A 12,814-nucleotide genomic window follows, 5' to 3' on the forward strand; every position below is an offset into this window, starting at 1 on the left:
GGTCTCGGCCGGAGGGAGCAAGGAAAGATGAAGGGTATTTTTTTTTAAAAAATGTTAAAAATTAATATTAAAAGTTAAATTAGAAGTGATTTAAGTCCTTATATTTATATTTTATATATATATATAGTTAGATAGATATATGTGTGTGTGTATATATATATATATATGTAGGTCTTTGGTTATTCGGGTTTTCTCCCGTGTAAAATTGGAAGTGTCTTGGCGACGTTTCGACGAAGTCTCATTCGTCATCTTCAAGCTGGTGTTTTCAGCTTCGTGCTTCTAGCATTTGCTCCTAGAAGCACGAATATTATATATATAATATTATATATTAAATATTAAATATATATAATATTTGCTCCTAGAAGCACGAAGCTGTAAACACCTAGCCTGAAGATGACGAATGGGATTTCGTCGAAACGTCACCAAAACACTTCCAATTTTACGCGGGGAAAAAACCGAATAACCAAAGACCTACATATATATATATATTATACATATATATATATATATATGTAGGTCTTTGGTTATTCGGGTTTTCTTTTGCTAAATTTCTTTTGCTAAACTGCAAAAGAAGCTGAAGCCTGAAGATGACGAATGAGACTTCGTTGAAACGTCGCCAAGACACTTCCAATTTTACGTGGGAGAAAACCCGAATAACCAAAGACCTACATACAAATAACCGCGAAAACCTCAGAAAACAAATATATATATATATATATATATAATATATAAATTACTTTTTATAATGTAAGTGTATGTGATACTGTAATATACACACACACACACTATTATGTGAGATTGTAATATATAATAGTGTCTCTGTGTGTATGTGTATAGATAGATAGATAGATAGATAGATAGATAGATAGATAGATAGATAGATGTAGGACTTGGTGTATTTGGGTCTTTTCCTCTGTAAGGTTGAGAGTATCTTGGCGACGTTTTGACGAGATCTCACTCATCATCTTCAGGCTGGTGCTTTCGGCTTCGTGCTTGTGCGAGCAAAGCATGGTCGGAGCTGCCGTCTCTCTGTAAATACTGGTGGGGAGGTGGGGAGTATTGGCTTTGTTGCTGTAAGAGGATTGGTTGGCTGTGTGGTTGCATCTTGAATGGTAGATGGAGTGGGTGTTTGCAGATTAGTCGGCTGTTTCATCCTGTGTGGGTGTGGTCCTAGTTGTGTGCCCATTAGTCTTTTGGGTTGTAACGACCTGGGTAATGGGCTGTGTGGAAACGTCCTGAGTTCTGGGAATGTGACCTCCTGAGTCTTGTGCTGTAACATCCTGGGTGGTAGGTTGTGTTGTAACGTCCTGAGCTTTGGTGTTGTGGCCTGTTGGGTTCTGTGATGTAATGTCCTGAGCAGATGGCTGTGATGCAGCATCCTGGGTTTTGGTTTGGCTCCGAGTTTGAGGTCTTGTCATGTGTTCATTTGGCCAATCTGTCAATTGGCCTGGCCAAGAGTTGTGTTCGATTGCAAGCAGGACTTAAGTATCATAAATCAACAGTTTTTCCAGAATAATTAACATTTTTTTCCTTCCCTCTCGATGTTTCTTCTGCAGATTAAATTGTACACCAAGCATGGCACTCTGAAGTACCAAACAGACTGCGCTCCAAATAATGGTTACTTTATGATTCCTCTGTATGATAAGGTGAGAGGTTATCTAATCATTTAAATTAGGTGGCATTACGTTTCAGGACTGTCTTTAAGGAAAATCCTACTGGTTTCTTCCATTTTAACATTTGCCACTCTGCTGGCTGTGGATGATGGATGAGTCCCTGAAGGCGGTGAAAATCCACCGTGAAAGCTAGATTATTATTTTTTAAGCAAAGGTTTCTAAAGGCAATAAGATTTCAAAACAGATTGAAATTTAGAGTTTATGATTTTATTTATTTATTTATTTATTAATCATACTTTTATACCGCACCATCTCCCGTAGGACTCAGAGCGGTTCACAGGCATATTAAAAGACAGTATAATAAACATTAAAACCCAATTAAAACTAAATATTATCATAGCCAAATCACTAAAAACAGTACAAAACCAGTTAAAACCCGTTAAAATTTAGCTAAAACATTTTATTCTTAGGCTAGTCCAGCGCGTTGAAATAATAAAGTCTTCAGTTCACGTCTGAAGGTCCGGAGTTGTCGTAATCCCGGAGGAAGCTCGTTCCACAGGGCCGGTGCTGCCACAGAGAAGGCCCTCCCCCTGGGGGTTGCCAACCTACATTGTTTGGTCGACGGCACCCTGAGGAGGCCCGCTCTGTTGTAGCGCACAGGTCGTTGGGAGGCAATCGGTGGCAGAAGGTGGTCTTGAAGGTTTCCCGGTCCTAAGCCATGGAGCACTTTAAAGATGGTAACCAGAACCTTGAATTGCACCCGGAAGGCTACCGGTAGCCAGTGTAGGCCGCGCAGGATGGGTGTTATATGGGAGCAACGCGGTGCTCCCTCTATCACCCGCGCGGCCGCATTCTGGACTAACTGGAGCCTCCGGGTGCTCTTCAAGGGGAGCCCCATGTAGAGAGCATTGCAATAGTCCAGGCGGGGAGTGACGAGGGCGTGAGTGACCGTGCGTAAGGCGTCCCGGTCAAGGAAGGTCAATGACTGAGCAGGGACTCCGCTTGGAATTTTTTTTTTGGGTCCCTGTCCAACATCTTAACCACATTATTGCCTGTCAGTGTTTATTCAAATTCAATTCAAATTCAAATCTTTATTGTCAGTGCACCGTATAGCCTATGCCCAAAATTGGAAGAATGAAAATCCACCAACAGAGGAAGAACTAATTAAAAAAAATATTAGAATGTGCACAGATGGACAACTTACAAAACAAATTAAAGAGAAAGAGGACACAGAATATTATAAAGTCTGGAGCAAATGGTATGAATGGTTAGAAAATAGGAATGGTAGATAAATAAAAATAGAGTAAGATAGAACTAAAATATGTGTAAATAATAGGAAAGGACTGTCTTGAATAGCTGATAAACAGTGATATCTACATAAATGTTGTATGTTTTTTCTTTCGTTTTAATGTGTTTTAAAAATAAAAAACTTTAAAAAAAATATTGTCAGTGCACAACATACGTGCAATGAGATTGGTTGAGCTCCGTCAGTGCTCCCCACCCCCCAACACAATACAACTCACAGTGAAGACAGAAAATCTCTGACCCTATAAATCGTATTAACAAAACACTCAGTCCTATTGCACCAGCGTAAACATGTTACACGTTGCCCCGGTCCTGCAGTCCATCATGCTACGTAGTTATGATGTTATTTCTCATTCAGGAGTCTGACAGCCCATAGATAAAAACTGTACTTCAGTCTGTTTCTGTGGCTGGCTATGCTTTTACATCTCCTGTCCGATGGTAGGAGGGTAAAGAAGTGATGACCAGGGTGTGAGTCATCCCTGAGAATTTTCCTCACTCTTCCAAGCAAGCCCTGGCGATTCCATCTAGTGGTGTCAGGGGACAGCCCACGATGTTTTGTGCTGTCCTCACCACCCTCTGTAATGTTTTTCTATCCGCGGCCGTCAAACCGGCGTGCCATACTGTCATGCCATTTGTGATAAAGGATTGAATGGCAGAACAGTAATAACTACATTTTTTTCCTGTTTTTTTCTTTCTTTAGGGGGATTTTGTCCTTAAAATTGAGCCTCCCCTAGGGTGGAGCTTTGGTAAGTTGCTGTTTTTATAGAAAACGTTCCAGTTGATTTGAAGCTTATCATAGTTGTTTGTTTGTTTATAAACTACCCTATTTTTTGGAGTATAAGACGCACCCTTTCCCCCCCAAAAAAGAGGGTGAAAATCTGGGTGCGTCTTATACTCCGAACGTAGCCCACGCAACTTCTCAAATGGAGGTTTCAGAGGCTGAAAGAAGCTTCAGAAAAAAAAGCCCCCAAATAGAACTTCAGAAAAGAAGCTCCCAAACAGAGCTTCAGAGGCTTTTTTTCTGAAGCTCTGTTTCGGAGGCTTTCAGAGGCAGAAAAAAGTTTTTTCTGAAACAGGGTTTCAGAGGCAGGGAAAAAAAAGCCAAAAAAACCAAGGCACAGAGCTCACAACCAAGGAACCTGTTGCTAAAATTCACCTCTGGGAACGGCTGATTGGGGGTATTCCGGGAGGCCAATCCACCTGCCGATCAGCTTTTTTCTTGTTTTCCTCCCCAAAAACTAAAGTGTGTCTTATACTCCGGTGCGTCTTATACTCCGAAAAATACGGTAGCTGTTTTGGGAGAGAGGATACCAGGTCATGTGAATGGCGGTCTGGCAGGCACATGTGTGCACGCATCTCAAGTGTGCATGCATATGCACACGTAACTAGACTTGTGCAAGTTGAGCACGCACGTGTACACGCCTGCTGGCCCGCTGCTCGTGCAATTCAAGCTGCGTGGGCGTGCCTCGCGGGGCCTGGTTCCAAACAGGCCATGCCCTGGGGGCTGGGGACCCCTACTCTAGGTCAAGGGTCTGCAACCTTTGCTGGCTGAAGAATTCTGGGAGTTGCAGTCCACAAATCTTAAATTTGCCAAGGTTGCAGACTCCTGCTGTAAGAATTGGTTTTGGCAAAAACAGAGGTCAGACCTGAACTCTTAATTCAATGGTTTGTAAAAAAAAAACCTGAACAGCTACTCTTTAGCAGGAAAGAATCTCACGTTTGAAGGTTTTGGTCTCTCTTTCCAGAGCCAACGAGTGTGGACATCCATGTTGACGGCGTAAACGACATTTGCACCAAAGGAGGCGATATCAATTTTGTTTTCACCGGCTTCTCAGTAAATGGGAAGGTAAGGCTTCCTCTTTTTAAATGTTTTATCTTTCGACTGTTGCCTGTGTTACTGTTGTGACTCCAGCCCCCAAACCTGGCCCCATGCCCGAAAGTGACTCCGAAAGTGAGGGGGAAGAGCCGGTAAGGCTTACCTCGGGAGCACCGATGCCTTTGGCCTGGCTCCAGGAGCCAGAACCAGGCCAGTCGGAGGACGTAATGAGGCCGTCATCCCCTGATTCCTCCCTTCCTCAGGCTACGCCTTCAGACCCAGCTGATAATAATAATAATAATAATAATCAAGCTTGAAGTAACCCGCGCTTCAGAAGATTAGAGAGGCGGCATCCTCAAAGGGAAGCCCACAGGGTATATAAGGAGCTTTGGGACTGCTCGCACTCCACGGGGAGCAAAAGATTAGCTGAACCATTTCAAAGAGAGCTGAAGTCTTACTCTGTGAGTCATTTGTTTGAACTTTGGCAAGCAGCTGCGATTTCTCTGCCAGGACTGATAAGAGCCGTGAATCCACTGGCTGAAGGCCAGCTCGTTGCTCCGAAGTGGGGAAGGAGATAGAACAGTTACGTTGCCAATTGTTGGAAGAAATATCCATCTGGGTTCAGTTCCAAGTGGGGAGAAAGACACAGGAAACATGGAGGCTGTGCGTGTGTGCCTGAGCATGTGTGCCAGAACGCCATTCTTCCGGGTTATGCTGCTCCCGCGTGTGTAGTGGCCAGCTGACCAGCACACGTGTGATCACAGGAACGCAAAATAGGAGCCAGCGAGGCCGCGCATTCTTCGTGGGATGGTTTTGCGTGCCGCCTCAGGCACACGTGCCATAAGTTCACCAACACTGCCCTAAGGAAATGGAGCAGGGGTGAAATCTAAAAATTTTTCCCTACCGGTTCTGTGGGCGTGGCTTAATTGGTGGGCATGGCTTGGTGGTCAGGTGACTGAATGGGCATGGCCAATAATAATAAATAATAAAAAGAATAAAGTATACAAAACTTCGGAGCGCACCAGTCTACCTTCTTTAAAAATAGACACTGGTCTATTAATTGCCTTTTTTTGGCAGGCACCGGTCTACCTTCTTCAAAAATAGAGGCACCGGTCTACCAATTGCCTTTTTTGGGGAGGCACCGGTCTACCTTCTTCAGCCTACAGCGCTGATCAGCTGTAGTGCGGCCCTTTGAAGTCATTTAAGGCTGTTTGCAGCTATATCACCACCGAGCACTTCAGGGACAGAGAAGAGGAACAGCGAGGCGTGGGCAGTTGGGGGTGGGGCAGGGATTTTTGCTACCGGTTCTCCGAACTACCCAATCCCATTGCTACCGGATTGCGCAATCTGGTCTGAACTGGGAGCATTTCACCCCTGAAATGGGAGTCTCTGTTGGGCCTTCTTAAGTCTGGTTTGTAACTTGTGACTGAAGATTATCATTAAGGGCTCCTCCCACGTTTTTATGGCGTCTTCCTCTTGGGTGATGCGTATTTTGTTTTCAAATTTAAACATGGTTGAACCGAGTGCCTTTCCCTTGAAAGCTGAAAGGTGGTTTTATCCATTCCTTGCAGGTTCTTAGCAAAGGTGAGTCTCTGGGTCCTGCCGGCGTCCTCGTCGTGCTCCGAAATCCCAGCACAGGAGTGACCTTACAGAGCACAACCACTCAGCCTGGAGGAAAGTGAGTGTGAATTGTATTGAGATCTCAGAACCATTTGCAGTAATCCCCATTTCTCAAGAATTGAACAGAAATGAACAGATTAATGCTGGCGATTAAGGAGAAAGAACAAACTTAATATTGTATCTAGAATAGAATAGAATAGAATAGAATAGAATAGAATAGAATAGAATAGAATAGAATAGAATAGAATAGAATAGAATAGAATGTAGAATAGAATAGAATGTAGAATAGAATAGAGCGTAGAATAGAATAGAGCGTAGAATAGAATGTAGAATAGAATAGAATGTAGAATAGAATAGAATAGAATAGAATAGAATAGAATAGAATAGAATAGAATAGAATTTTTTATTGGCCAAGTGTGATTGGACACACAAGGAATTTGTCTTGGTGCATACGCTCTCAGTGTACATAAAAAGACAAGATACCTTCATCAAGGTACAACACTTAATGATAGTCATAGGGTACAAATAAGCAATCAGGAAACACTATCAATATAAATCGTAAAGATATAAGCAACAAAGTTACAGTCATACAGTGATAGGTGGGAGGAGATGGGTGATGGGAACGATGAGAAGATTAATAGTAGTGCAGATTCAGTAAATAGTTTGACAGTGTTGATGGAATTATTTGTTTAGCAGAGTGATGGCCTTCGGGAAAAAACTGCTCTTGTGTCTAGTTGTTCTGGTGTGCAGTGCTCTATAGCGTCGTTTTGAGGGTAGTAGTTGAAACAGTTTATGTCCAGGATGCGAGGGGTCTGTAAATATTTTCACGGCCCTCTTCTTGATTCGTGCAGTATACAGGTCCTCAACGGAAGGCAGGTTGGTAGCAATTATTTTTTCTGCAGTTCTAATTATCCTCTGAAGTCTGTGTTTTTCTTGTTGGGTTGCAGAACCGAACCAGACAGTTATAGAGGTGCAAATGACAGACTCAATAATTCCTCTGTAGAACTGAATCAGCAGCTCCTTGGGCAGTTTGAGCTTCCTGAGTTGGCGCAGAAAGAACATTCTTTGTTGTCCTTTTTTAATGATGTTTTTGATGTTAGCTGTCCATTTTAGATCTTGCGATATGATAGAACCTAGAAATTTGAAGGTTTCTACTGTTGATACTGTGTTGTCTAGTATTGTGAGAGGTGGAAGTATGGAAGGGTTTCTCCTAAAGTCTACCACCATTTCTACGGTTTTGAGTGTGTTCAGTTCCAGATTGTTTTGGTTGCACCACAAGGCTAGTTGTTCGACCTCTCGTCTATATGCGGATTCGTCAGTCTCGATTGAGACCAATCACTGTTGTGTCATCTGCGAACTTCAGTAGCTTAACAGATGGATCATTGGAGATGCAGTCATTGGTATACAGAGAGAAGAGAAGTGGGGAGAGCACACAGCCTTGGGGGGCCCCTGTGCTAATTGTACAGGTATTTGATGTGATCTTGCTTAGCTTCACCTGCTGCTTCCTGTTTGTTAGCTCCCTCTTAAAGAAGAGGGAGTCAAACTATTCTCCAAAGCATCTGAGGGCTGGACAAGAAGCAATGGGTGGAAACTAATCAAGGAGAGAAGCAACTTAGAACTAAGGAGAAATTTCCTGATAATTAGAACAATTAATCAGTGGAACAACTTAACTCCAGAAGTTGTGAATGCTCCAACACTGGAAGTTTTAAAAAAGATGTTGGATAACCATTTGTCTGAAGTGGTGTAGGGTTTCCTGCTGAAGCAGGGGGTTGGACTAGAAGACCTCCAAGGTCCCTTCCAACTCTGTTATTCTATTCTATATGATATGGGAATTATTTTATCAGTGGTTAGAGAATAAAAACGGAAGTTGGAAATAAAGAAGGAAATTAAAGAAGTGTAGAAAATATTTTAAGATAGGGATGCAAACAATATGATAATTGTTAGTGTGATCATTAGAATTATTGTGCTTAATATTATTATATTATTATTATAAGATACGTTAAGAGGGGAAAATGAATAAGTTTACTATGTTCAATTGTTTAATATATTATAATTGTAAGATTAGAGAATTAATATCAATGTAGTTAATGATGTTGTAAATTTTGATGGTTAATGCACAGAGATATTTGTACCCAGATGACACACTGTTTAAGAGAAGATGGAATGTTTATATATATATTTTTTAAAAAATACTTTTAAAAAATTGAACAATATCGGAAACCTGTTGCATTTTCCCCCTTTTCTTTCTCAACTGGGCTGTGAAAATGGCTAAAGATTTAGGAGGTGGGCTCAAGATCAGTATTTCTCCACCTGGTCAACTTTAGGATGTGTGGACTTCAATTCTCCCAGAATTCCCCAGCCAGAACTCCACACATCTTAAAAAGTTTCCCAGGTTTGAAAAACAATGATTTAGATCAGGGGTGTCAAACCACGCCCACCCCCGTTTTAGCGAAGGGAGAAAAAATAAAGTCGCGATACGCGAGTTTGACACCCCTGATCTAGATGGAGAAAGGTGTAGGAAAAACATTCTGGTAGGAATGCATGGGTAGTAATTTGAGTTCTTCTGAAGAATAGCCAACTGGGACACACGGATTTTATTGTGTTATTGGTTCCCAAAGCTGGAGGAGGTGAGTTTTATCCACTGAATTTCATTTCAGTGAATAGGAATGTTCCCACATGGACTGTTTTGGTGTTTTTTTTTTTTTTTTTTCCAGGTATGCCTTTTTAAAAGTGCTTCCTGGAGAATATGAAGTCTTCGCTTCTCATCCCACCTGGACTCTGAAAGAGGTAATAAGCGTGACTGTTGGCTTGTTTAGCCAATTCCCAGAGGGAAAGTGATTCTTTCCCAGCTCAATTCTCCCAAGTTGCCTTGAGCAAGTTTTATTGAAACGAAAGAAACAGGGTCACGAGAAATTCCCGCAGGCTCCTTTGAGTATCGAGCCAGTTTATGCCAGCGACTACCGTGTTTCCTTGAAAATAAGACTGGGTCGTACGTTAATTTTTGCTCCAAAAGACGCATTAGGGCTTGGGCATGTCCACCTTTTTTTTTTCTTTTAAAAGCATTTTTTCTACAAGCTCTTCAGCCAAAGAGCTTGTAGAAAAAATGCTTTGAAAGGGTTCTGACGGTCCCAGCTGAGCCGCGCAATCAACAGAGGCTTTTTTTTTTACTACTTTTAAAAGCATTTTTTTCGGCCAAAGAAAAAATGCTTTTAAAAGTAAAAAAACCTCTGATGATTGTGCAGCTCACACGGGCATGAGGGGGGGGGGCAGGGATTTTTGCTACCGGTTCTCCGAACCACCCGCCCCCCCATCACTACCGGATCGGGCGATCTGGTCCAAACCGGGAGCATTTCACCCCTGCTTGTATCATTTTGGGTTCTCACCTGTTGTTTTTGGTATTTCAGGCCACCACTACTGTTCGGGTCACCAGCTCCAATGCGTACGCTTCCAGTCCACTCATCGTGGCCGGGTACAATGTCTCCGGATCTGTCCGAAGTGATGGCGAGCCAATGAAAGGTGTCATGTTTCTCCTCTTCTCCTCTTCTGTGGCAAAGGAGGTCAGTCAAGATGTTACGAATCAGAATGATTAGTATTCATTAGCTCCATCATCGATCGGTACCCTTCTCCGCCTTGTGTTCCTGGTAGTACTTGATGCAGGCAGTTCCACGAAAGAGGACTCGTCGGGCGGAGTCTGCTCAGGAACCAATGAATGATTGGCTCCTGTTCAGGAACCAATGAATGATTAGCAGAACGGATTGTACCATTCTGTGCCCGTAGGGATTGATGTCATAACTTGAGGACCATCGGTAGGGATTAATGTCGCAATTCAAGGACCACCTGTAGTGATAAATGTCGTAACTCAAGGACCAACAGTAGGGATTAATGTCATAACTCAAGGACCACCTGTAGGGATTAATGTCATAACTTGAGGACCATCTGTAGAGATTAATATTGCAATTCAAGGACCAACTGTAGTGATAAATGTCATAACTCAAGAACCATCTGTAGGGATTAATGTCATAACTTGAGGACCATCTGTAGGGATTAATGTTGCAATTCAAGGACCACCTGTAGTGATAAATGTTGTAACTCAAGGACCAACTGTAGGGAATAATGTCCTAATTCGAGGACTACCTGTAAGGATTAATGTCATAATTATGAGGACCACCTGTAGTGATAAATGTTATAACTCAAGGACTGTGGGTATTAATGTCATAATTTGAGGCCTACCTGGAGGGATTAGTATCCTAACTCGAGGCCTACCTGGAGGGATTAATGTCATAACTTGAAGATCATCTTTGGGAGTAATGCCACAACTCAAGGGACCACCTGTAAGGATTAATATTATCTCTTTGCACAGGACATTATGGGCTGCAATTCTTCCCCAGTTGATGGTTTTCCGGCAAGGGATGATTCTCTCGCCTACCTTTGCAATGTCATTTCCAAAGAAGACGGTACCTTTACCTTCCAGTCTCTGCCGAGTGGGAAATACGCCGTGGTGAGTAAAGCCGCCAGAATATTTTCCTCAACAGCGCAGCGGCTTCCGATGGTGCTCCCGGCTTGCAGTCTGCTCTAAATGCTGCCTTGTTCAGGGAAAGCATCGATCGATTTCTCTTTCAGAATTAGCGGAGGATTTTAGAAAGTTTAATTTGGAGGTGATTTCCCCCCCCCCTCCGTCAGCAGGACTCCTCTGATCTGCAATATCAATAATAATGTAAGCATTGATGAGATCAAGCGGAAAAATCGGCTGGGGGTGTCAGGCATCAGACACGTTATTTCCACCTAGGAAATACATTTCTGCGTTAATGTAGTCGCGTCGAGCTCAGCAAGAAATCTGTTAGAGGTGTTTATAGTTATTAAAACTGATGGAATGTTTTCAGCTGGGTTTTTTCTTCTCCCTCCCCCCCTCTAGTTTTGGACGCCGTCCAGAATCCACTGGAGTTGGAAGGCTAATAAATTTTGAATAATAAACCGGCGATTGGTCCCAGTAGTTATATATTTAAAAAAACCCTGAACCGTATTTCTGCTTATATTCTCAGAGTCTTACCTTAATCATTCTTAGGTGTTGGTTAGGATGGTTAGGGCTTGAATTATTTAGTTTCCATCAGTCTGTGAATCTGATTATAATGCATTAGTGAGAACGGCTCCCCCACCCCACCTTTTGATAGTAAATTCTACTCAGTGTGGAACTGATCAGTTCTCTCCAGACTGATTCACTCAGAAAGCTGGAGTGTTGACAGCACAGTAAACTAATTTTATTCCAGACTAGCTGATAGCCCAGCGTTGCCCGGGTATTTATTTATTCCAATCCTGAGCCCCGATTTAACTTCACCCTGAGCCCCGATTTCAGTGAGAATTAAATTAAATTAAATCACCATGGCCATACATTTGTCCTCAAGAATAATCAAAGCCTTGTTGAAAATGTCTGGACCAAACGTAATTTCTAATGTTGGATTTTCCCCCTTACCAGAGGGAGCCCCCTTGTGGAGTACTGTGAAGCTGTTACTATGGCAACTCCACTGTGCTGCACAGTAGAAGCCATTTTAAGGCAGTACAGTAGAAGCCATTTTAAGGCACAACAGGCTGTATCTTAACAGAACACACATCCCGAGGGCTGTTGGGGTGTCTTACCCCCACAGTATTTTTTTTTTTCAGAGGGTTCTAGCCCAGGTACTAACTATGCATAGGAAAGGATTCTGGTTTGGCCATATATACAGATGTATCCAATAGGATGGGGAGGAACTAGATTGGATTTGAACATTAAAAGACATTTTAAGCTCTGGCTTGCTGTCTCCTTCCAGATACCCTTTTACAGGGGGGAGAGAATTACGTTCGATGTCGCCCCTTCCAAATTGGATTTTGTCGTGGAGCACGATAGTCTCAAAATTGAGGTAGGTTCTGCTGGAAAGCTGTATTAGCGCTCTTTCATAAATTCCATTGCAGAGGCCCTCCTTTGGGAAAATGGACATTTGGAACTATTTCGGACACAGGGTGTTGTTGGCCGCCAGTGGCCAGTGGAGCTGGCAGCAGATTCGGACAGCGAGGAGGTTGGGGAGGAACATGGGCCAGTCCTGGGGAAGGCTGTGATGAGGGCTCTGCGTCAGAGGCAGAGAGAGGGCCAGGGCCGTATGCCAGTTATCAGCTGCCTTCGGAGTCTGACATCAGTGAGGCAGACGAACAGCTGGAGCCTGTTCCCAGTGTGCACATGTGAAGAGTTGCCAGACGAAGGGAACAGCTAAAGAACAAGGGTCAACTTGGGAGTAAGGCCACAGGTGGACGATGAATGGCCCCTCCCAGAGGAAATAAAAGAGGAGCAAAAGGGGAATGGAGTTTGCAGGAGACAAGTAGTTCGCTTAATTGGTTCGTGACTCTTCGAGACTCCTTGCCAACTTTTCAAGATATCGGCCTGGCAGCTCTCCAAGCCAGATAAGGTCTGTGACTGCGAATTCTCCCTTGATTG

The 12,814-nt window shown here is 43.0% G+C and overlaps 1 protein-coding gene across 1 annotated transcript in view; it reads left to right on the plus strand.

Annotated features, from left to right (window-relative positions):
• LOC131185317 (BOS complex subunit NOMO1-like) overlaps positions 1 to 12,814 on the plus strand; it is a 47,439-nt gene that overhangs the window by 254 nt on the left and 34,371 nt on the right. Inside the window, exons 2-9 of the mRNA XM_058157756.1 lie at positions 1,557 to 1,646; positions 3,619 to 3,664; positions 4,664 to 4,764; positions 6,306 to 6,412; positions 9,069 to 9,141; positions 9,759 to 9,911; positions 10,715 to 10,852; positions 12,156 to 12,245. Coding sequence (XP_058013739.1) covers positions 1,557 to 1,646; positions 3,619 to 3,664; positions 4,664 to 4,764; positions 6,306 to 6,412; positions 9,069 to 9,141; positions 9,759 to 9,911; positions 10,715 to 10,852; positions 12,156 to 12,245 — 798 coding nt within the window. The remainder of the gene's footprint in view (positions 1 to 1,556; positions 1,647 to 3,618; positions 3,665 to 4,663; positions 4,765 to 6,305; positions 6,413 to 9,068; positions 9,142 to 9,758; positions 9,912 to 10,714; positions 10,853 to 12,155; positions 12,246 to 12,814) is intronic.

This window comes from Ahaetulla prasina, chromosome 14 (assembly GCF_028640845.1).
Source record: "Ahaetulla prasina isolate Xishuangbanna chromosome 14, ASM2864084v1, whole genome shotgun sequence".
In the NCBI taxonomy this organism is placed as follows: Eukaryota; Metazoa; Chordata; class Lepidosauria; order Squamata; family Colubridae; genus Ahaetulla; species Ahaetulla prasina.